General features: G+C 43.4%; 1 protein-coding gene across 3 annotated transcripts in view; it reads right to left on the bottom strand.

Moving 5' to 3' along the window:
* The window catches only part of LOC114558657 (6-phosphofructo-2-kinase/fructose-2,6-bisphosphatase), a 28,227-nt gene that overhangs the window by 1,941 nt on the left and 532 nt on the right, over positions 1–25,754 (bottom strand). Inside the window, exons 1-11 of one of the 3 annotated variants that reach the window (XM_028582761.1) lie at positions 25,661–25,742; positions 10,934–11,059; positions 10,382–10,478; positions 10,190–10,256; positions 4,453–4,527; positions 4,316–4,372; positions 3,744–3,865; positions 3,419–3,626; positions 2,315–2,461; positions 2,107–2,211; positions 188–317 (exon numbers count right to left, since the gene is read on the bottom strand). In XM_028582761.1, the coding sequence (XP_028438562.1) occupies positions 188–317; positions 2,107–2,211; positions 2,315–2,461; positions 3,419–3,626; positions 3,744–3,865; positions 4,316–4,372; positions 4,453–4,527; positions 10,190–10,256; positions 10,382–10,478; positions 10,934–11,059; positions 25,661–25,718 (1,192 nt within the window). In that variant the 5' untranslated portion in view covers positions 25,719–25,742. Of the gene's footprint in view, positions 1–187; positions 318–2,106; positions 2,212–2,314; positions 2,462–3,418; positions 3,627–3,743; positions 3,866–4,315; positions 4,373–4,452; positions 4,528–10,189; positions 10,257–10,381; positions 10,479–10,933; positions 11,060–12,176; positions 12,434–25,660; positions 25,743–25,754 lie in introns of those variants that run through there. The other 2 variants (XM_028582759.1, XM_028582760.1) reach the window with 2 other exon arrangements.

Below are 25,754 nucleotides of genomic sequence, written 5' to 3'. Positions count from 1 at the left end.
CCTGTCTCTTCTGAAGATATAAATGCAGAGTTTGATCAGATTTCCTAAATCAGCTGCTCTCTGTAGTTTTACTTTTGTAATAATATGTTAGTTTGTTATTCTGAACTCATTTATTCCTAATTTAATTGTTAACCTGGTCAGGTTTTGGAGGAAAGCATTAAAAAGTTGAAAAAGTAGTTTGTCTCACGAGCAGTTTTGTCCAGGAAGTAGGCGAGCAGACATCTCATCACCGCCTGGTGACAGATGACCAGAACGTTTTCCTGTCGCTCCAACTCCATGATGACTGGCTCCAGACGCTGGACCAGGTCCTCGTAGGACTGGGAGAGAGAGTGATACAGAGCCAGAGAGAGAGAGAGAGAGAGAGAGAGAGGAGAGGTTGCCATGATTACTGAACTGTTTGGCAACAATAGGACAAGCTCTTGAAATACTTTCTACATTTACGGTGCTTTCATGGTGAAATGTTCAATTTACAATTTCAACTCCTGACACAAAGACCATAAAACAGAGAGGATATTTTTGAGACCAAGACTGATAAAATCTGTTCTTTATTTCCTCAAATATGAACACAAAGAAGACAACTGACAGCACCAACGGAACGCTAACGTTTGCTAGCTTGTAAGGGTAACGTTAACATTACGACTGAAAACGAACAAGATGACGTCTAACGTTACCGGTAAAAGATTCAGATCTGCCGCTTTGGCCACCGGACACTGACGGATACGAGATCCAGTATCCTGACGATGTGACTTCCCTAAAAGATAGGAAGTCCTTCAAAACAACAGCCCTCCAGGACTCACCTGGGAGGATCATTGCAGATTTTACCATGAAGGGAAACTGTAGGATCAAAAGCAAACTGCTTTTTGTCACCCATCATCCTCCTGCATGGCATGCCGGCTGGAAAATAGCCTGGATAATTTTTACAAACACTTCCAATCAATGAAAAGCGTAGAAAGAAAATAGGAAACAGACAACAGACAGAGACCCCAGAGAGACCAGCCGTCCCCTGCAGCAGTCATGTGACCTCCTCTCCTCACTGCAGCCCCAAACTCTCCTCCAGTGTGAAGGTACTGAGAGAGGGACTCTCCATCCTGGAGAGGGAGTTTGTGGACTTCAAAGAAAAGACCTTGACCTGCCTTCACAACAACAGTGAGAAACAACATCCAGCAGTGAGTGAGCCAAGCAGTATGGTCCTACAACAGAAGGCTGAAATCCACGAGCTGTACCAGGCCATGAAGGAGCTGGAGGAAGACAACCAGGCCCTGAGATTAGCCCTGCACAGAGTGATGGAGGATTTCACCCAACACTCCCCCATCCAGAGCAACCAGCTGCAGACTCTTCAGGCTCTACAGGCTGAGGTCCATGCCCTGAGACAAGGGTTAGGGTTAGGGTTAGCTACCCCTCGGAACCCACTATGGCCCATATGCAGTTGCTTCTCTACGTAATAAGTGTTCCAGCTCAATAGTTGAAGGGTTTCTCCCTCTCTTACTCACCCATGTACCTGTGCACTTATCTTGTTGTAAGTGTATTTATTTTCTAGGCCTCCTTCCCTTTCCCTAAGTTGCTTTGCCACTTGTCAGGCCGCCATTGTAAATAAGAACCTGTTCTTAATGACTTGCCTGTAAAAGAAAACTAATAATAAAATAAAATAATTACCGACAACAGTCCTGGAGAAGCCAATCAAAAGCTTTGGGCGCTGGTATGATGCAAACCTTGAAGACTCCAACAGCTGAATAAAAGAGGACACACTCACTGACCTAAACTCCGCTCTCCCATGGAAGCTGAACGTTTGGTGCCTCTAATGTCTGTTGCTACCCCATCTGATGTGGTGCCTGACAATGTACAAGGTAGCTTTTTGCCTTTTCAGCAAAATGGAGAGGCTGATGAGCTCCGTTGTGAGGAATTGGCTAGGGGCTACCAAGATGCCTAACCACACAGGCCTGTATGGAAACAGAGCCCTTTCACTCCCAATCTCGAGTCTTATGGAGGAATACAAATGTGCCAAAGTAAGGTTAGACATGCTGCTCAAAGAGCCCCGGGACACAGTAGTGAGACAGGCGGCTGGTTGGGCAGAAGGACAGTATTTGAAACCCTTATTTTCTTCCTCACCTCTCCTTTGGGGTAGCGGTAGCGATACTTGTCCTGGTCCCTCAGTGCAAACTCCTCCGGGTAATTCTTCTGAATCTCCTCGTACGTCATGTCCTCACACACACCCTGAAAACAGAACAAAGTCTATTTCTCAGCCTCTTGTACAACAACAGATAACTCTGAACTTTTTCTCTCGTTATACAGCAGATGACTTTGAACAGTAACTCACAGCGTCGATCTCGTTCAGGGCCTTCCACTGTTCGTACGGGACTCCCAGAGCCTCGGCGGTCTGGATTGTCCTCTTCATGTGGCTCGTCCAAACCTTCAGGTCGTTGATGCACTGACCACGCATGTAGGTGCCCAAAGAACTGCCAAACTGACCGACACATAGGACATTAGAATATAGACAGAAAAATAAAGGAAGTAGATATATATATCCACAGACAGACAGAGAGGGAAAAAATGCTACAGGAGAAAGATGGAGGATCGGCTGCAGCAGAAGAACACCAGGGAGGTCTGGAAAAGCCTTAAACCCATCTCATAATAGTGGGACACATGTTCAACCTGAGCCTAAAGCTAGGGAGGGTGCCACAGCTCTGGAAGACATCCTGTGTGGTGCCTGTGCCAAAGACCCTGCATCCCAAGGATCTCAACAGCCACAGGCCAGTGACACTGACTCTGGAAAGGCTGGTCCTGGTTCATCTCTGCACCCTGGTGAGCCCATCCATCATATAGGTACCTGGGTGTTCACCTGAACAATAAATTGGAGTGGACTGACAACACCACAGCACTTTACAAAAAAAGGGCAGAGCAGACTGTATCTGCTGAGGAGACTCAGGTCTTTTGGGGGTGCAGGGGGCACTCCTGAGGACATTTTATGACTCTGTGGTGGCATCAGCCGTTCTCTATGGAGTGGTCTGCTGGGGCATTGACACTGCAGCGGCAGACAGGAAAAGACTGGACAGGCTGATTAAGAAGGCTGGACAGGTTGATTAAGAAGGCCAGCTCTGTTCTTGGTTGCCCCCTTGATGCCGGGGAGGTGGTGGGAGACAGGAAGATAGTGGCCAAACTATCCTCCATGATGGACGACTCCTCCCACCCCATGCAGGACACTCTGTCAGAACTGAACAGCTCCTTCAGTGACAGGCTGCTGAACCACGCTGCGTCACAGAGAGATACCGCAGGTCTTTCCTGCCTGCAGCTGTCAGACTCTACAATCAGCACTGCTCCCAGTAGACCACATGGACCTCTTATCCCTTGCTGCTGCATCAGTGTGAATTTCCCCATTGTGGGATTAATAAAGGAATTTTGAATCTTGAATCTATCCACAGACCTTTGCCCCACGAGGTGAAAGCCCCGAGTCTCCCCCGATACGACCCACAAGGTTGAGCTCGCTCTCTCCGTGGCGACACAAGAAGATGGATCTTGGGGTGACATGGATGTTCATCAGGTAGTAGACAATCCGACTCTGGATGTGGTCCTGGACCCGGTTCACCAGGTACCTGCTGCCCACGTTAAAGATCTTAATGTACGACAAGTTTCTGCGGAAAGACCAGAAGACAGCTCAGACTGAAGTCATCTTCTTTCAACATCTCCAACATTCAGTATTCAGTTTATAGATATATTTAATAAGGAAGTTAACAGGAACAGTGTCTCACCTGTCCCTGTTGTCGTCCAGAGGGATGTAGGTTAGCTTGTAACATTCGATCCTCTTCAGAAAGTCGGCCACCGCCTCCTCTTTGTCACAGTCCACATAGTCCGGACTGCTCAGCTTTACTTGCTGTTTTCAGAGAGAGAGAGAGAGAGAGAGAGAGAGAGAGAGAGAGAGAGAGAGAGAGAGAGAAACTAGATAAAGAGACTAAAGAGTGTGAGCAAAACAGAAACCTACATGTCACAACACCAGGTTTGTACTCAGAAGTGGTCCAGGTATTTACCTAGAGGAACTCTTGGAATACGAACTTTATAAATCAAGACTAATGTACATTTACACAAAGCCTTTTAAATGAGTAAACATATTTTTCTCTCAACACCTTTTCAAATCCAACACCTCTCCAAATTGTATAACCCGAAAACGCTGGCTGAGACTGGAGGAAAAGAAGCAAAGCTGCAGAATCTTTATTGTTCTGTGAACTACACAAAGACTACTGAAATAACTGAACCAAACTGCTTCAGCTAAACTGAAAACAGGAAAACAGGGACGAGAAAGTAAAGACTGATAGCACAGACTTACTTTAATGTTCTGAGCAATGATTTCTGGATCATCACATATAGACTCCACAAAGAAAACCTGTACAGGTGACAAAAGAAAAAGAGAGATTAGAGCAGAGTTCTTGTTCCAGGTTTGTAACCCTGTGAACAACAACAGACCTTGTAGCCATTTTCTTTGGCAAAGCTGAGGATGATCTCTCTGCGCTCGGCAGTGGTGTTGGTGGCATCAAAAACCTAACAAGACAAACAGGATCAGTGACTGATTCTTTGCTGGACTCATTCATAAACGTAAGTGTTTATGGTTCCCTGTCAGGTCCAGACTGATCAAATCAGATAAAGGTGACCCACGCTGGCTTTTTTGATTTAAAAAAAGAGCAGATTGCAGGTCTTTTTCTTTTATTGTTTTATTGTTTATTTCTGCAAAAACCTGAGGCACATTAAGCGGAAACAAGCAAGGTGCTCAGGAACATACAGTGGGGCAAAAAAGTATTTAGTCAGCCACCAATTGTGCAAGTTCTCCCACTTAAAAAGATGAGAGAGGCCTGTAATTTTCATCATAGGTACACTTCAACTATGAGAGACAAAATGAGAAAAAAAAATCCAGAAAATCACATTGTAGGATTTTTAATGCATTTATTGGCAAAATATGGTTGGAAATTAGTATTTGGTCAATAACAAAAGTTAATCTCAATACTTTGTTATATACTCTTTGTTGGCAATGACAGAGGTCAAACTTTTCTGTAAGTCTTCACAAGGTTTTCACACACTGTTGCTGGTAATTTGGCCCATTCCTCCATGCAGATCTCCTCTAGAGCAGTGATGTTTTGGGGCTGTCGCTGGGCAACACAGACTTTCAACTCCCTCCAAAGATTTTCTATGGGGTTGAGATCTGGAGCCTGGCTAGGCCACTCCAGGACCTTAAAATGCTTCTTACGAAGCCACTCCTTCATTGCCCGGGCGGTGTGTTTGGGATCATTGTCATGCTGAAAGACCCAGCCACGTTTCATCTTCAATGCCCTTGCTGATGGAAGGAGGTTTTCACTCAAAATCTCACGATACATGGCCCCATTCATTCTTTCCTTTACACGGATCAGTCGTCCTGGTCCCTTTGCAGAAAAACAGCCCCAAAGCATGATGTTTCCACCCCCATGCTTCACAGTAGGTGTGGTGTTCTTTGGATGCAACTCAGCATTCTTTCTCCTCCAAACACGACGAGTTGAGTTTTTACCAAAAAGTTCTGTTTTGGTTTCATCTGACCATATGACATTCTCCCAATCCTCTTCTGGATCATCCAAATGCTCTGTAACAAACTTCAGACGGGCCTGGACATGTACTGGCTTAGGCAGGGGGACACGTCTGGCACTGCAGGATTTGAGTCCCTGGCGGCGTAGTGTGTTACTGATGGTAGCCTTTGTTACTTTGGTCCCAGTTCTCTGCAGGTCATTCACTAGGTCCCCCCATGTGGTTCTGGGATTTTTGCTCACCGTTCTTGTGATCATTTTGACTCTGCGGGGTGAGATCTTGCGTGGAGCCCCAGATCGAGGGAGATTATCAGTGGTCTTGTATGTCTTCCATTTTCTAATAATTGCTCCCACAGTTGATTTCTTCACACCAAGCTGCTTACCTATTGCAGATTCAGTCTTCCCAGCCTGGTGCAGGTCTACAATTTTGTTTCTGGTATCCTTTGACAGCTCTTTGGTCTTGGCTATAGTGGAGTTTGGAGTGTGACTGTTTGAGTTTGTGGACAAGTGTCTTTTGCTCTTGGTCGAGTGACTAACGTGCTAACCTCTCTGAGTCTGGGGTAACAGTCAACACGCTACAAACATGATCGGGCGGCTTAGATAGTCATGCTGCACAGAAACAAAAGTGTTATATACTCTTTCAAACTGTCAATCATGCCCGTGTGCTTTGGGATGTAAAGTGCAAACCAAAGGGAATATTAGGCAGACAGTTAAACATACGTAGCCATATCCCCAAACGTGATCAGATCTCTGCACTTCTCCTGGACTCAAACTTGGATTACCTGTGTTTAACAGAATAGTGGCTCCACAGTAACATTACAACTAATATGATTGACATTGTTGGGTATCAGTGCTTTAGAAAGGACAGAATGACAGGCAAAGGGGGAGGAGTATTAATATACATCAAAGACACATTTAAATGTCAATTAATCGAACGGAACACCACCCTGGAATGTCTCTCCCTAAATGTAACCCTACCGCCTTCTATGACTTTGAATATTTCTGTCCTTTATAATCCACCTTCTCATAATGTTAAGTTCCATGATGAATTAAATGTTATAGTTAAACAACTGGACTCTTATAGAGAGACAATATGGTATGGTGACTACAATATTAACTGGTCTGACAAAAAACTGTAAACAAAAACTCAAAGCGTATATGACAAAATGTAACTATCGACAAATGATTGTAGGACCCACAAGGATAACAAGGCAGACTAAGACTCTCATTGACTTGGTATTTACTAACAGACCAGAACGAATAACAAGGATTTATATTGGACTGGACTCTCGGACCACAACATGACTTTGACTGTTAGGAAACTGATGAAGTGCCTGCAGTACTTTGGTAAACCTGATCATGAAAAAATACAATTCATTCTTCCGAAAGGTAAAATTCTGCAATTTGAAAGAGAACTTAAAAACATAAACTGGGAACAAATTATGACACTAGACGATGTAGAGGAGTGTTGTAATTCCATGACCACATCTATTACAAGTCTGATGGAAAAATGTACAAAGCAAATAAAATCGAAAACAAAAATATTCTACAGTGCCTTGGATAAATAATGAAATACGAAAACTCATGAAAAAGCGAGATTTAGCTTTGAAAACATTTTTTAAATCTAAACTTAATACCGATCTCCTGACTTATAGAAGTTTAAGGAATAAAGTCGTAAGTGAGCTGCGGAAAGCAAAAGTGACATATTACACTCAATAATTCACTTTGGAGGCATTTAAACAATCTGACTAATAAATCAAATAAACATAAAAAGATTACAGAACTTAACATCAATGGCAATATTATAACCAATTGTGCCACTATGGCTGATGGATTCAATTCATACTTTGTACAATCTGTTGAAGAATTAACAAAGGAATTCCAACCTGTGAATCCTTTTAATCATTCTCTGAGAGTCACCTCAACAGATTCCTTTTATATTAAATAGGTGTCGGATACAAAAGTTGCAGAAATAATCACTAAACTATCAAATTCCAAGTCTGATGACATTTTAGGAGGAATAGTTGTTTTCTTAAAAAGTATAAGGATGTTCTTGTCAAACCATTGACCCATCTTGTTTATCTATCCATAAGAACCAGTACATTTCCCAGTGCATGGAAAAAAGGAATAATCATTGCTGTGTTTAAAAGTGGTAGCCTAGACTCAATGAGTAACTATCGCCCTATATCAGTTTTACCAGTTTTATCTAAAATGATTGAAAAAATTGTAGTAGCGCAATTGAATGACCATTTAGAAGCCAGACAGCTACTCCATCCACACCAGTTTGAGTTTAGACCAGGTTATTCAACTGAAACAGCAAACCGTTGTTTAATTGAAAATGTAAAAAGTCCCTGGACAAGAGCAATGTGGTGGGAGCTGTATTTATTGATCTTAAAAAGGCATTCGATACAGTCAATCATAGTTTGCTTTTATCTAAAATGTTAAATTTTAATTTCTCAAGTGAGGCAGTGTTGTGGTTTACATCTTATCTCCAGTCTAGATTGCAGTGTGTTAAAGTTGATCAAAACATATCTGCACTCTCAAACATAAAAATGGGTATTCCTCAGGGCTCTATACTTGGCCCTTTGCTGTTTAGTCTCTTTATAAATGACTTACCTCTGCACTGCTCAGATGCCAGTTGTCAGCTCTATGCGGATGATGCTGTTCTTTATGCACCCACTAGGTCACCTGAACAGGCTGCAGCTGTACTGTCCACTAGTATGTCTGACATCCAACAATGGCTCATCCAAAATCTGTTTATAAATCTGTTATAAATCTCTCAAAAACAGTTTCCACGTGCTTTCCCATTAAAAAACTTGATTTAAAAGGTATATTTAATATTAATATACAAAATAAAGTAATTCATCCAGTTACAGAATTTAAATATTCAGGATTAGTTTTAGATCCTCAACTAAAATTTGACAAGCACATGAAGAAAATCTTAAAAACGATACAAAGTAATCTTAACTGTTTCAAACTAATCAGAAGCTACATCCCAAAACAGGCAGCCCTGCTATACATGCATGCTATGATTTTTTTCTCATATATCATACTGCATGACAGCATGGGCACAAGCCGCTCCCACTGCAACCAAATGCATAGGTTCCGTATAAAAATGATGGATAAAAACCAATACGTCACCATCACTGTACCATATAATTTAATGAATTTTGAGAGCTTTAGCAATTTTTGCTTTCTTAAACTAATTCATAAGTGCATTAATCATTTAGCACCTGAGTCACTAAGTTCATTTGTTGAGAGACTGAGCAGCACCAGAGTCACCAGAAGTTCCACAAATCATGACTGCAAAATACGGTACTGCAGGACCAGCTTTGGTCAGACGAGCTTCTCTGTGAAGAGCTCGAAACTTTTATTACCATCTGACATCAAGACTGTAACTGACTTTAAAGTATTTACTTTCATGCTCAAGAACTGGTTAAAAACAAACCAAAACTGTACTCATTTTTAATTATTGTAAGTAGGTAAGAATTGTATATGATATGCATGTTTTTATGGTGGTTTATGCAGCACTTCAGTGACAAGCTTTGTTTTGACACTATGTCTGTTTGCATTGTCCCTGTCAAATAAATAAATAAAATAAATACTGCTCACTACTGGTGGAGTTTGTGACTGTTAAATGCCGACCATTCTACATTCCACATGAATTCACGGCTGTGTTTATACTCTGTGTTTACAGCCCACCAAGCACTAATGCTACCAATCCGTTAGCTGAACGATCAGTGAGCTCCAAAGTGCACATAGGGATGGACTATTTATTGTTGCTGGTGATTATAACCACTCAAATCTCAAGAAAGTTCTTATATTCTACCTTCACCTTATGGTGAACCTAACTTATAACAATCAGTGCTCTGTTACAAGTCTACTTATGCCCTATCTTTTGTTGTCTGTCCTGTCCCTTGTCTGTCCTAAATGCTCTACTTTAAATAATAATTGCACTTTATGTATAGTCTATAATGTAGCCTATCTCTTATGTCATTTTTATATAATGTCGTTTATATATTTTAAATGTGTAACGCCATGGTGAAATGTTGTTTCATTTATTGTATATGGTTGAAATGACAAAAAAACCCACTTGACTCGACTTGACTGTCCTCTGTAACCGGCAGGCGTGGCCTGGGAGTGACCTCATAGGGAAGCGAAGCAAGTGCATTCTGGGAGTTGTTGTCTTTCATCCACATGAACCAAAAATACATTTTCTGGCTTTTCTCGGTCTAGAAGGCACCAACTTCTAAAATTATTTCACATTTCTACTACATAAATTATCCAATTTAAATACATATTCATCTTTCCAGCGGTGAAATATTTCTTTAACTAGCATAACAAGCAGCAATGCTTTTGTTGCCTCTACGTCCATTTTGAAACACCAGAGGGCTGCGAAGGCATTTAAGAGGCATCTAAATAAGGCAAAGAAATTTGCATTGCTAGTCCAGTACATACCGGTAGTTTAGGCAATGGTACCATATTAGCACAGGGTTTCAGTACCCAACCCTAGTATTTATATCCAATAAAAGCCCTCTCTATGTATATATGATAGTTTTTTGTGTTAGTGGCAGAGTCCACCATTCCCATGGAGTGTGTGTGTCTCACTGTTCCTTCTCCTCCACTTTACATCTTTAACGTTGGCTTTGACTCACCACGACCTGGCCCAGCTCTCTGGTGAAGTAGTCACACACATCTTTCAGGGCAGCAACGGCACACGCCCTGAGCACAGAAACAGAAAACAATATTAATGCAATACTTCAAAAACACTTTCACACATATTTAACTGCTTTATATAAAGTGGCACACAGCTGGCAGCGGGCTGAAGTGAAACTGAAGCTTCATACTTGCGTATCTTCATGGCCTCTGTGTTGTCAGGTCTGAAGAACTCAAAGCTGTTGTAGGAACGTGTGGCATCTCTTCTGTACTGCCCGACGTTGAACACTGTGAAAGAGACAACGATGGATACAATGGATACAATGGATGTACGATGGATACGATGGATATACAATGGATTTACGATGGATACCATGGATGTACAATGGATACGATGGATATACGATGGATGTACGATGGATACGATGGATGTACGATGGATACAATGGATATACGATGGATGTACAATGTATGTACGATGGATACGATGGATGTAAGTTGGATGAGATAGGCAATATACAACAGAGCAGCTTCAACCACATTCAACCCACATTTTCAAACGTTTGTTTCAAAAGTTTAACAGTTTATTTCTGTAACACAAGGACAAGGTTAGGGACAGAAGATTTGTTAAACATTAAAATATTTTACAGCTGAAGCATTGAGACCAAACGTTCAGTTTGATCACATGTGGTTTGAGGTGGCGAGTGTGAGTTTCAGTATAATGCCGGCCTGTCATGTGATACCTTTAGTGGTCACTCCGATCCAGTTCAGGTATCTGGTGAGCTTCTTAGAGATGTAGGTTTTCCCTCTGGCTGGGAGTCCCACCATCACGATCATGGTTGGGGAGTTGGTGAACTGGGGCACTGACGCTGAAACATACAAACACACACACACACACACACACACACACAAACAAACAAACAAACAAACAAACAATAAACGTTAAATATATTTGCATCCCCCCGGCCTTTATCTTTTTTACGAGAGTCAATCACTTTTATCTGACTTCTAATGTATTTCTTTTATTATTTTAGTTATAATAAATTAAGTTGTCTTAAAGTTGAGATCTCTATCTGCATGTAGTTTGGATTGGTAAAACTCCCCAACAGAAGACTATATTGATCTAAATGATATCTCTCTAACAGTATTAATACTAGAAGACTTTATTGAACTTTTATTGAAAGTCACACAGAAGTCCACAGCCATGAAAAGGTTTAAGCAGAACTTGTTTGTATAGGAATAGTTGCTGCATCCAAAGTACATTTAGTCTGTATGTGGTCAAGAGCTGCAAAGATAAATGGATTAATTGTCAAATATTAAATGAATCTCCAACTATTTAGATAATCAATTTATCAGTTTAAATCATTTTTTATGTAAAAAACAGGTAAACTTGTGTGATATCAGCTTGTTAAATGTGAATATGTTCTAGTATCTTCTCTCCTCTGGGACAGTCAACTGAAGATCTTTGAGTTGTGGACAAAACAAGACATGTGAGGACATCATCTTGGGCTTTTAGGGAAACACTGATCCACATGTTTCACCATTTTCTGCCAGAGACACTGAAGAACGAGTACTTTCTGCTGACAATACTTCTGGAACTACTTGTAATCTGAGTTTTACTTAAATTAGTTTTTTATGTTTATAGTTGAAGCGCCATCCTGTAACATCTGACACAGAGAGGACTGATGAAGTGAAAGAGCTGCAGATCGTATCATGAGGTTGAAGAGAAGAGCATGTGGTGGTAAACTTCGGGGTGAACGGCCCGGCGGTCTCTCTGCAGAAACCGTCCTACCAACCAATGCTTGCTCTGGGGGGGAATTGTTGTGTCTCTGTGTGGTCTAGACCTACTCTATTTGTAAAGTGTCCTGAGATAACTTCTGTTAGGATTTGACACTACGCTGGGGAGAGACCGAAAGCAGACCAACACCAACAGGCTGCTTTCTATGTGTGTGTGTGTTTGTGTGTCAGGTGTGTGTGTGTACTCACAGCCTCTGCGTTGGCTCAGCCGGCTTTTCGGCCCCCAGGTTTTCTCCAGAGGATTCTGCGTGAGTCTTTGTGTCTGTGACATGACTTCAACTTGCGACTGACTGAGTGTGTGTGAAACCTCTGTGCTCTGTGTGTCTGTTTGTCTGTGTGTTTGTGTGTGTGTGTGTTTGTGTGTGTTTAATCTCTGAACTCTGTGTTTGTTTGTGTGTGACAACAGGACAGAAAGAGGATCTCTCGAGGTGGCGAGTTTGTCTTTCCTAGGATGATGAAGGCTTGTCCCGCCTTACTCTGCCTGTGATTGGCTCTCCCTGGTATTCTTACCCTAACCCAAAGCAAAGCAGTGAGAAGTAGCCAATCAGAGGTAGAGAAGGGCGGGACATTCCTTCACCATCCTAGGAAACATAACGCTGCCTCCAGGTGAGCAAACAGGTTTTTTAAACTTTCTCCCAGAGTTCAGCGGGGGAGGAGTTAGCCATCAGCTCACCTGCTGGAAAGTCTCTGATTGGTCAATGACCTGTCAGTCACATGACTGTCCCACAATGATCCACCAATAACAGCTCTGAACTTTGCCCTGGCACACAGGAAGTGTGTTACCTGACAAACCACCACCAATGTGTGTGTGTAAGTGTGTGTGTGTTTATGTGTCTGTGTGTGTCTCAGTTTGTGTGTCTGTCTGTCTGTGTGTGTGTCTGTGTGTATCTGTGTGTGTGTGTGTCTGTGAGTGTGTGTCTGTGTGTCTTTCTGTGTGTGTGTGTATGAGTGTGTGAGTGTGTCTGTGTGTGCCTGTATGTTACTTTAATACATTTACTCAAATACTAAAGTACAGTTGTGAGGTACTTTGAGTATTTCCATTTAATGCTACTTTAATGCTTTGAACCACAATATATGTTTAATTCACTACATGTATTAGTTACTTTTCAAGTACAAAGTTTTAATCAAAAGGCACATCTCATAAAATCTGATACATCATATACATTTCAAACAATATTACAGTAACCATCCGAGGTAGACTGACCGAAGGTTTCCGTCTGATGTCAACCTGGTTTGAACCCTGTTAAGGAGAAGTACTACACTACCCACAATCCTAAGCGTAACGGCGCCATCTCTGGTCCATCTCGCTGTTACTACACTATAGTCCATAAGGAGGAAACATCTCTCCTCTCTCCGTTAACTTGTACTGTGTGAAGGTTTCCTCCTCTTTATTCCGTCTGCTAGCTAACAACAGAAACATGTCTAAAAGCTTCTGTGTGCTGATATTCACGACCATCAGGATCAAAAACCCAGAATATGAGATTTTATTAGCTGCCGACCCCAAAAGCTGAGTTTTTAGGAAGAAAAATGGATGTGGGGAATCAGCAGAGAGAATGGAGAGACACTTAGATAATGTTATGTCCAAGTCAAACATCCAAATGTCAATTTTAGGCTAAATATATATATATATATATCTGTAAGTTAAGCTAAAGCATTTTGACAGTATGCAGCTTGTGTTATAGTGGAATGTAAATAAATCAGAAAGCTATAGTATTATGTTTGCTTACTAACAGCTAACTTGTCTAAAATATTTCTTCTGCAAAATCTGCAAAGCCTGCAATCAGAACAGTGAGGAAGTGGACACATGAAGCGAAGGAGGAGCTGTGAGACTGTACAGACTGTACAGACTGGAGTGTTTCTGAAGAAGTCACAGGTGACCTGGACAAACTTACTGACACTGTGACATCCTACATTAGTTTTTGTGAAGGAGTGTGTGTGCCAACAACGACTTTCCACATCTTCAACAACAATAAACCATGGTTCACTGCAAGACTGAGCCAACTCCGCCAGGCCAAGGAGGAGGCCTAGCAATGGAGACAGGACTCAGAAACACACTGACCAAGGAGATCAGAGCAGCTAAAAGGAGCTACTTTGAAAAGTTGAAAAACCGGTTTTCAGCTAACAACTGAAGCACTGTTGAGAGGCCTTCAAGACATAACCACCTATACAGTAAGAGACCCCCAGGTAAACTTGTGTGATATCAGCTTGTTAAATGTGAATATGTTCTAGTATCTTCTCTCCTCTGGGACAGTCAACTGAAGATCTTTGAGTTGTGGACAAAACAAGACATGTGAGGACGTCATCTTGGGCTTTTAGGAAACACTGATCCACATGTTTCACCATTTTCTGCCAGAGACACTACTGAAGAACGAGTTCTTTCTGCTGACAATACTTCTGGAACTACTTGTAATCTGAGTTTTATTAAATTAGTTTTTTATGTTTATAGTTGAAGCGCCATCCTGTAACATCTGACACAGAGAGGACTGATGAAGTGAAAGAGCTGCAGATCGTATCATGAGGTTGAAGAGAAGAGCATGTGGTGGTAAACTTCGGGGTGAACGGCCCGGCAGTCTCTCTACAGCAGTGGCGGATCTAGAAAATTTTACACGGGGGGGCAAAGGGGTAGCGAGAGATCTTGGTAGGGTGGCAGGGGAAGACGGTACATGGAAACCCCCATATGTAAACTGCTATGCCCTACTACGCCCCAAACGCCTGCTGCGCCCCTAAACTGCTACAACTATTATTTCTAGTCATAGTTCCATTATCTTTTTTGTTACTATAATTACCATTATTATGAATCATAATTCTCTGTATCTTTATATCTGTATCCATCTGTATCTAACCAGTGGCCACCAAGACCCTGGATCTGGATGTTTCTGCCCAAAAGGAAGTTTTTCCTCACCACTGTTGCACCAAATGCTTGCTCTTTGGAGAATTGTTGGGTCTTTGTAACTTAAAGAGTGTGGTCTAGACCTACTCTATCTGTAAAGTGTCTTGAGAAGAGTGAACTTTTATTGTATATGTAAATATGTACATATCTAACCCTATAACATATACAGCAGAATGGAAATAGCCAAAAACTGAAAACACGTCATGTCACGACATGTTATGTTACTGTACTGCAATGTATATGGAAGGAGAATATAAACCAACCATAAGGTCCAGGGGTAACTGCAGCCTCCTCTTCCTCTCTGTTATCTTCATCTGCCTCCTCCTGATCACTCTCTGCCTCTGTCCCTCTCTCTGAACCTGCAGCCTCCTCTTCATCCCTCACTGTCAATTCTTCCTTTCCCTCTTCTCTTTCACTCATTTCTGCAACCCCTTCTGTGGTCTTCTCCTGCTCTGACCTGCCTGGTCTCTCCGGTTTCCTGCCTTCTCCTTCTTCATTTCCCTCCTCTTCCTCCTGTGCACATCTCAGAATTTTCTTGGCTGGCAATATCCCCACTTTTAGTCTTCAGCTAATATCTCCAGCTACTCTGGCCTGCAAAAGTCAAGATGTGAAAAGCTCTTGTTATTCTTGTATTGCATTAGACTGTATGGCCCTGTAGCTAATAAGTAGCCTGAAAAACATAACATCAGACGAGATGTATTACATGATAACATCAGTTATGTTTAGACTAGCCTTCTTAATCCCGTTGTATTTGTTGTTTTCCCAGTTTGACAGTAAAGGATGTCGCCTGGTTTAATTTTTGCAGCCTTATTGTCGTGATATGTGAGAGGAAGTGGATTTTATAATTCTCCTTAACTAATCATATACAAATGATCGGTCTCAGCAAGCACTGTGTACCGTGTTGTAACGTAACGCCACCGAAGCGGAGACCCTCTGTAAACGTTATGAATTCAAACATGCCAGTTTGTAATATTTTGTATTATGCTCTTCTTGTCTTTACTGAAATCAAACTAATCAAACAGCAGAATGCGCTTACAAACCAGGAGGGAGCGATTTGACTTTTGGCTAACGTAATGGACGCGCTGTTGTTGATGCTGACTCGCCTTTAGCAGACATTACATTTATTACAAATTTAACTTTACATGAAACGTGTGTTTTAACTTCACCTGGGGAAACTGACTTCACTTTCAGAGGCTCAGGGAGGGGGGGGCCAGCTCGGTCGCTCCAGTCTTTGCCGGGATGCAGGGCCACCGCCCCGCAGCAGACTCGCTGTGTGTGTGCGAGCCAGAATGTGCGAACGCCGCTCTGCACGTTTGATGCAGGGACGTAGCTGAGTATTTGAGGGGCAGGGGTAAGATTACAATACAGATCTACAATTATTATTTATTATGAATTAATATAAATTAATTATTTGTTTCAATGTTTTAAGAAGCCTGTGCACATAGTGGCAGTTTGTTTTTACAAGCAAAGTTTTTTGAACACCAAAGTTAGGGGGGGCAGCTGGGGGGGCAGGGCCCTACAGTGGGGGCTCAGCTGCCCCCCCTTGCCCACCTGTAGATCCGCCCCTGCTCTGCAGAAACCGTCCTACTAACCAATGCTTGCTCTTGGGGGGAATTGTTGTGTCTCTGTGTGGTCTAGACCTACTCTATTTGTAAAGTGTCCTGAGATAACTTCTATTAGGATCTGACACTGTGAATAAAAAAACGTACGTGTTTACTCTCAAACTGCCTGATGCCTCCGTTAGAGCTCAAGCCTCAACTCGAACCGCTGGAGAGAGACTGAAAGCAGACCAACACCAACAGGCTGCTTTCTATGTGTGTGTGTGTGTCTGTCTGTCTGTGTGTGTGTGTGTGTGTGTGTGTATGTGTATGTGTATCTTTGTGTGTGTGTGTGTGTGTGTGTGTGTGTATGTCTGTATGTGTGTGTGTGTGTGTGTGTGTGTGTCACAACCTCTGCTTTTCGGCCCCCAGGTTTTCTCCAGAGGATTCTGCGCAAGTCTTTGTTTCTGTGACATGACTTCAACTACAGACTGACCAAATGTGTGTGAAACCTCTGTGCTCTGTGTGTGTTTATGTGTGTGTGTGCGCTCTGTGTGTGTGTGTCTGTGTGTAAAACCTCTGTGATCTGTGTGTGTTTATGTGTGTGTGTGTGCGTTCTGTGTGTGTGTGTCTGTGTGTAAAACCTCTGTGCTCTGTGTGTGTGTCTGTGTGTCAATGACTCTGCAGCACTGTGGAGAGGCCTTCAAGACATCACCAGCTACTGTATAAGAGACCATCCCCCACTGCTGAGGCTAACAATGGCCTTGCCGATGACCTGAATGCCTTCTACTGCAGGTTTGAGAGGGAAACACTCACAGCCCTCCCCCACTCCAGACCAACTCCCACCACTCAACTGGCTACCCTTCCCCCTCCCCACCCTGATACTCAATCCACACTCATCATATGTGAACAGGATGTCTGCCACCTCTTTCAGAGGCAAAATGTCAGTAAAGCACCAAACCCTGATGGCGTAGCACCAATCTTCACACAAATATTCAACAGATCACTGGAGCTGTGCAAAGTCCCCTCATGCTTCAAAGGCTCCACCATCAGCCCAGTCCCCAAGAAAACCTCCATCTCTGGACTGAATGACTATAGACCTGTGGCTTTGACTTCAGTCACAATGAAGTACTTTGAATGCCTGGTGCTGAGTCTGACCCACCTCAAAAACATCACAGATCACCAGCTGGAGCCCCTGCAGTTTGCCTACAGAGCAAACAGGTCATTGAATGATTTAGTGAACATGGGTCTACATTTCATCCTGCAACAATTTGACAAGCCAGGGACCTACATCAGGATCCTGTTTGTGGACTTCAGCTTTCATACCTGAAATCCTCACTGCCAAACTCACTGTAGGGAAGATGGCGCTGTGTGGTGCGATAGCCTGTTGCAGCAGCTCCTGATGTGTATGTGTATTTTGTGTGTTTTAAGTTAGTTTTTTGGTCTTTAAGTTCAGTTCTTTTTTTATAGTCACTAAGAACATCAGTGTAGAGATGGCTTCTGCCAACTTTGGAATTGTTCTCTTGGTTCTGTTCTTACTTTGGACGTCTTTTGTAACTGCGTGTTACGCTCAAGGCAGCGGGACAATTGTTTACACACGCGATCAGCTGATAGCGCTGTGTCGACCTGTTCTGCCGCAGAGGTGTCAAGTAACGAAGTACAAATACTTCGTTACCTTACTTAAGTAGAAATTTTGGGTACCTATACTTTACTGGAGTAATTATTTTACAGCATACTTTTTACTTCTATCCTTACATTTTCACAGAATTATCTGTACTTTCTACTCCTTACATTTTAAAAATAGCCTCGTTAATCATATTTCAGTTTGGCTTGTTTTCATTCCGGCTCGTCATCGTTCAAAAAAACACACACAAAAAAACCTATCCAAATCGCTCCATCCGGAGAGAGTGAATGTGATTGTGGTTGGATGAGAAGTATAAACATAGTCATTCCGACACCCTATTGGTTTGTACACGATCCATCAAACCTGCACAGACCCGGTGCTAATACGCCACCGGTGCTTTAACGACCGTTATGTACCAGACCGAATAGCAACGCGGATTTCGGTGCCTTATTTAGGAGCCACTTATATGCCTGCGCTTCTCTCTGATGCTCCGAAAACGGATGTTAGAGGGAACTGAAACATCGCTGCACGGGACGCTAGTTAACACTACAGTTGGCAGCAGCTAACGTTAGCCTAGCGTTAGCTAGCAGCTGGAGTAAACACGGTTAAAATGCTGAGAGCTAAATGGTGTAAAAGTGTGTCTGTATTTCACTGGAGAGGATTGTAACACCAGCTTCATAAGCTATTAAAATATTAATTGTTGGCATGATTTTATAATATTTTAATGTTACATACAGTATGTGGCACAGTAAATCTAGGATTAACTGTATGTGTGGGCTGATATCTTAGGGACTCCCTTACCTATAGGCCAGTAAGCCTATCATCAGTGGGAATTTATATTTGCTAATAATATGATGGAATTATGTTAAGGCATTTTAATTTTAAAAGACTCAAAGATAATAAAAAGACTAAAAAATTACAATAATTTGGAGGCCCCCCTGCAATGATTTTGAGGACCCCTGGTTGAAGATCTCTGCCTTACATTACTTTTACTTTTATACTTTAAGTAGTTTTGAAACCAGTACTTTTACACTTTTACTTAAGTAAAAAGTTTGAGTTGATACTTCAACTTCTACAAAAGTCTTTTCAAACCCTATCTATCTACTTGAGTAATGAATGTGAATACTTTTGACACTTCTGTTCTGCCGGTGGACAAGCCTGAAATACTGAAAGAACTACAGAGGAGACGCCGGGGTTGCAGAGGTGGATTAAAACGCAAAGCAAAAAAAAGGAAACATAAGCCTGCCGTCCCAGCGATCATTATGGGGAATGTACGGTCTCTGGGAAATAAGACGGACGAACTGGCGGTACTCATTAAAACCCAGACGGAGTTCCGTGAGTGCAGCATACTGTGTCTTACCGAGACATGGCTGCATTCGCACATCCCGGACCATAGTGTGGCGGTACCCGGCTTTCTGATGGTTCGGGCGGACAGGGACGTTATGGAAAGTGGTAAGAAGAAAGGAGGGGGGGTGCACTGTATGTGAGTGAAAAGTGGTGCAATCCCGGACATGTGAATGTGAAGGAACGTTTCTGTAGCCTGGATATTGAACTGCTGGCTGTGGGGTTTATTTACATCCCACCATCTGCTGATGCGGAGGCAGCTGCTGACGTCATTCACACCACTGTCTCACAACTTCAGATGCAGCAGCCCAATGCCTTCATGGTTATTACTGGGGATTTGAATCATGTTTCACTGGATAAATCCCTCCCGGACTTTCAACAATATGTTAACTGCCCCACAAGAGACAATAAAACTCTGGACCTCCTGTATGCTAAGCCAAGGATGCATACGGTGCCACTGCCCTTCCCCCCCTTGGAAAATCAGATCACAACCTTTTCTTGCTGTCTCCTGAGTATGTTCCTCTTGTACAGCGGCAGCCTGTCCAAACAAGGACTGTGAGGAGGTGGACTCAGGAGGCTGAGAAGGCTGTGCAGGACTGTTTTGAGTCTACAGACTGGGACGTGCTCTGTGAACCACATGGGGAGGACATACTGCATCACAGAATACATCAAATTCTGTGAGAACATCACCATGCTCTCCCGGACTGTACGCTGCCTTCCCACTCACAAGCCGTGGATCACCAGTGACCTGAAAGTTCTTCTGAATGAGAAGAAGAAAGCTTTCAGGTCCTGGGACAGACAGGAGCTGAGGGGAGTACAGCACAAACTGTGGGATAAACTGAGGGAATGTAAAAACTCCTCCAGGAGGAAGCTGGAGGCCAGTCTACAGGAGAACAATATGAGGGAGGTGTGGACCGGGATGAAAGAGATCACCGGGGGTGGGGGTAGAAGATGACCAACACCAGGCAGCCATGAGAGAGCAAACAAGCTGAACTGTTACTTTAACAGGTTTAGCTCACAGCCATCCCCTGCCTCTTCTACCACTCCACCAACCCCCACACCCCCTCTCTGTCAGACACTTCAAGCACCCCCCCCTGCTTTTCCTTCACACCTGGCCAGGTGAGGAGTCAGCTGGAGAGGCTTCACCAGTGCAAGGCTGCCGGCCCGGATGGCATCAGCCCCAGGGTCCTGAAGACCTGCGCCAGTCAGCTGTCTGGTGTTCTCCAGTATGTCTTCAACCTGAGCCTGAGCCTGCAGAGGGGGCCGCTGCTGTGGAAGACGTCCTGCCTTGTCCCGGTCCCGGTCCCCAAGAAGTCAACTCCATCTGGCCTCAAAGACTACCGCCCAGTGGCTCTCACATCCCATGTGATGAAGGTGCTGGAGAGGCTGGTCTTGGGCTACCTGAGGCCGTAGGTGAGATCTTCTCTGGAGCCTCTACAGTTTGCCTACCAGCCTCGTCTGGGAGTGGACCATGCTGTCATCTATCTTCTGCAGCGAGCTCATTTGCACCTGGATGGTGGTGGCAGCACTGTGAGAATCACATTTTTCGATTTCTCCAGTGCATTCAACACAATCCAGCCACTGCTACTTGGTGAGAAGCTGCAGATGATGGGTGTCGGTGTGTCCACACTCTCCTGTATCACTGACTACCTGACAGACAGACCACAGTTTGTCCATCTGGACCATGTTCTGTCTGATGTGGTGGTGAGTGGTACGGGGGCTCCACAGGGGACTGTGCTGTCTCCCTTTCTGTTCACCTTATACACCACAGACTTCCAGTACAACTCAGAGTCATGTCACCTACAGAAGTTCTCTGATGACTCTGCAGTTGTTGGGTGTATAAGGGATGGACAGGAGGGAGAGTACAGAGCGCTGGTGGACAACTTTGTGGAGTGGTCTGGTAAGAATCACCTGCTGCTGAACGTGGATAAGACCAGAGAGATGGTTATTGACTTCAGGAGGAAGGGAACGGCTTCGCAGCCCCTTTGCATTCTGGGTGGAGATGTGGACATGGTTGAGGAGTACAGATACCTGGGTGTCAACATCGACAACAGGCTGAACTGGAAAATCAACAGCACTGCTGTTTACAAGAAGGGGATGAGCAGACTCTATTTCCTGAGGAAGCTGAGATCCTTCAATGTGCAGCAGACTGTTGTATTTGTTCTACCAGTCTGGTGTTACCAGCAGGATGGTGGAGATGTTCTACCAGTCTGGTGTTACCAGCAGGATGGTGGAGACGTTCTACCAGTCTGGTGTTACCAGCAGGATGGTGGAGACGTTCTACCAGTCTGGTGTTACCAGCAGGATGGTGGAGACGTTTTCTACCAGTCTGGTGTTACCAGCAGGATGGTGGAGATGTTCTACCAGTCTGGTGTTACCAGCAGGATGGTGGAGACGTTCTACCAGTCTGGTGTTACCAGCAGGATGGTGGAGACGTTCTACCAGTCTGGTGTTACCAGCAGGATGGTGGAGATGTTCTACCAGTCTGGTGTTACCAGCAGGATGGTGGAGATGTTCTACCAGTCTGGTGTTACCAGCAGGATGGTGGAGACGTTCTACCAGTCTGGTGTTACCAGCAGGATGGTGGAGATGTTCTACCAGTCTGTTGTTACCAGCAGGATGGTGGAGATGTTCTACCAGCCTGTTGTTACCAGCAGGATGGTGGAGACGTTCTACCAGTCTGGTGTTACCAGCAGGATGGTGGAGACGTTCTACCAGTCTGGTGTTACCAGCAGGATGGTGGAGATGTTCTACCAGTCTGGTGTTACCAGCAGGATGGTGGAGACGTTCTACCAGTCTGGTGTTACCAGCAGGATGGTGGAGATGTTCTACCAGTCTGGTGTTACCAGCAGGATGGTGGAGATGTTCTACCAGCCTGTTGTTACCAGCAGGATGGTGGAGATGTTCTACCAGCCTGTTGTTACCAGCAGGATGGTGGAGATGTTCTACCAGTCTGGTTTTACCAGCAGGATGGTGGAGACGTTCTACCAGTCTGGTGTTACCAGCAGGATGGTGGAGATGTTCTACCAGTCTGTTGTTACCAGCAGGATGGTGGAGACGTTCTACCAGTCTGGTTTTACCAGCAGGATGGTGGAGATGTTGTTCATCACACCCCCAACCGGCCCTGTCAGACACCTCCTACCAAGAGTCTGGGTCTGCCGAGGTTTCTTCCTAAAGGGGAGTTTTTCCTTGCCGCTGTCGCAATAGCCACTGCTAATGCTTGCTCTTGAGGGAATTACTGTAATTGTTGGGGTTTTGGAATTTATAGAGTGTGGTCTAAACCTGCTCTATCTGTAAAGTGTCTCGAGATAACTCTGTTATGATTTGATACTATAAATAAAATTGAATTGAATTGAATTGAATTGAATTGAACAAACTGATCAGGAAGGCTGGCTCCATTATTGGCTGCAAACAGGAGACATTTGAAGCTGTGGTGGAGAGGAGGTCACTGAACAAACTGTTATCTATCATGGATAACCCCGACCACCCTCTCCACCCCCCCACACTGGTCCAACAGAGGAGCCCTTCTCTAAGAGGCTCCGACAGCTTCGATGTCGCACGGACCGCTACAGGAAATCATTCCTACCACAGGCATTTAAACTTTTTAACACTTCATCACTGAGTTTGAGATAAGACTTATATACATCAGAACTGCACTGAATGCACCTTGCACAACCTTGCACAATAGGTTTATCTACATCCTATCATTACTAGGGAAACAGTTGTACATTTTTGCTCCCCAACTTGCACATTAAGTTTATCTATATCTATTTAAACAGTTGTACATTTTATTTCCAAATTGTATATATTTAAATATTGCTCGTGTAGTATTCAATTATTATTTCGTGTATATTGTTTCCTGATATTTAATGTATACTCTGTATGTGTGCTGCGTGTCTGACATTTTGCTGCTGCAACACCGTTATGTCCCATTTTTTGGGATCAATAAAAAAATCTATCTATCTATCTATCTATCTATCTATCTATATATCTATCTATCTATCTATCTATCTCTCAGCTCACTGTATCTCCTGCCATCTGGCAGTGGATCTCCAGCTTCCTGACTGACAGATGTCTGTCACATCTGGAACACGGACAATCAGCACTGATGCACTACAGGGGTGTGTCCTTTCCCCACTGCTCTTCTCTCTCTACACAAATGATTGTACCTCCAAGGACCCAGCTGTCAAACTCTTAAAATTTGCAGACAACACCACTGTCATTGGGCTCATCCAGGATGATGACGAGTCTGCATATCGGCAAGAGGTTGATAAATTGGTGCTCTGGTGCAGTCAACACAACCTAGAGCTAAACACTCTAAAGACTGTGGAGATGGTGGTGGACTTTAGGAGCACCCCACAGTGCTGTCCCCCCTCACAATATCCAACAGCCCAGTGTCAAATGTGGACTCTTTCAAGTTTCTGGGCTAAATCATTTCCCAGGATCTGAAGTAGGGGTCCAACATCAACGCCACCCTTAAAAAGGCTCAGCAGAGGATATACTTCATACGGCAACTGTGGCAACATGGCCTCAAGAGCTGTTGGTCATCTTCTCTGCTACCATTGAATCCATCCTCTGCACATCCATCACTGTTTGGTTTGGGGCGACCACAAAACAGGACAAATGCAGATTACAACACACAATTTGGACTGCTGAAAAAATCACTGGTGCCACCCTGCCCTCCCTCCAGGACTTGTACATTGATAGGACCAGGAAGTGGGCAGAGAACATCACCAAAAATACCACACATCCTGCATACACTCTCTTTAACATCTTTTCCTCTGGCAGGCGCTACAGATCCCTGCACACAAAAACAACAAGACATAAGAACAGCTTCTTTCCCTCTGCCATCACTCTACTGAACTGAACACAAACACAACCAGACATAAGAACAGCTTCTACCCCACTTCCATCACTCTACTGAACTGCGGATAAGTGGGCTCATCCCCACTTTGGCCACTCACCCACTTCTCTACACATTACATACTTATCATTCCAATATGCATCTTGTACACTACTTTGCACTATTACTTTTTGCACTCTACATCCCACTCCATGTGTACTTGTCTTGATATTATGTCTTATTTGTATATATGTATTTTTGTATATTATGTTGATATGTGCCTATATGTATATTGTTGTCTCTATTGTACAGTATGTTACTTCTACATGTCTATTTGTTGAACGTAGAGAGTTAAAGGAGAATTCCAGTCGATTTCAACCCGTAACTCTGTTGTTTGTAAATCAGGAGTACTGTCAGTAGCGAGAAAAACGAAAACAAACGGTGCCGCCTACACCGAGTTATCCTCCTGCTAGATTTTGTACCCAATAGTCTTAAACAAGGCTTAAACAGGGCAAGTTTTAAACGTGTTTTTAGCCTCTAAACATGTTCGAAATGCCATTACTAGTGCTTAGCCATGTGCAGTTATTCCTTACGAGGGAACACAGCGAATTTGACGGCAGTAGATGTGACAGAAAGGCATAAAAGTTGTGTTAATCCTTACCTCTGTGACAGTACTGACAGTACTCCTGATTTACAAACAACAGAGCTACGGGTTGAAATCGACCGGAATTCTCCTTTAATACCTACTGAAGTCAAATTCCTTGTGTATGTAACTATACTTGGCCAATAAAACTGATTCTGATTCTGATTCCTTTGAAATGTTTAAATCTGATGTTTTTTTAGCTAGCTACTAGTTTGTGTATTATTTGCTGCTCCAATGCTATGAAACACTCCACACTTCCTGTCTCCTAAATGGGCGGAGCCTCGTTTAAAAGTGTAGTGAACATCGCGTGGATGATGAAAACTTATATTTGTATAATGTATCCAAATATATTTATGTTGCTAACATTAGATATTAACTCAGCTAAATCAGAAACATTATTGTTGTTAGGGCATTAGCTGCTGTTAGCTTCTCTGTTTTGCAGACCTGGAAAGAGTTTGTTCCTGAGACAGAAAGAACATCTAGAACAAAGTAAATAATAAATATTCTCTTGATGTGTCCGATGTTTCTGAAAAACGCTATCATTTCTTAGCTGGTCGGGTTAGTTACGATTAAAACTCTTTATGTCAACATTTAATGAAACGTCAACGGAGATACTGAATGGGGATAACACTTCCAGAACCAGAGCTGTTCAAAGTGTTGACTGAGTCATCCTCCAGTGTGTGTGTGTGTGTGTGTGTGTGTGTGTGTGTGTGTGTGTGTGTGTGTGTGTGTGTGTGTGTGTATATGTGTGTGTTTGTGTGTGTGTGATTTTTCAGCTGCCAGAACCTCACCTGTGCTGTCACACCGCCCACGGCGCCACACCGTTGGCATGCTCTTCTTGGACTCCATTTGTTTCTTCAGGCAGAGACTCAACAGAAGACACTC

The sequence above is a fragment of the Perca flavescens genome, chromosome 7, assembly GCF_004354835.1.
Source record: "Perca flavescens isolate YP-PL-M2 chromosome 7, PFLA_1.0, whole genome shotgun sequence".
Classification (NCBI taxonomy): Eukaryota; Metazoa; Chordata; class Actinopteri; order Perciformes; family Percidae; genus Perca; species Perca flavescens.
The sequence above is the reverse complement of the archived record's forward strand: the minus strand, read 5'-3'. Positions and strand labels throughout refer to the sequence as shown.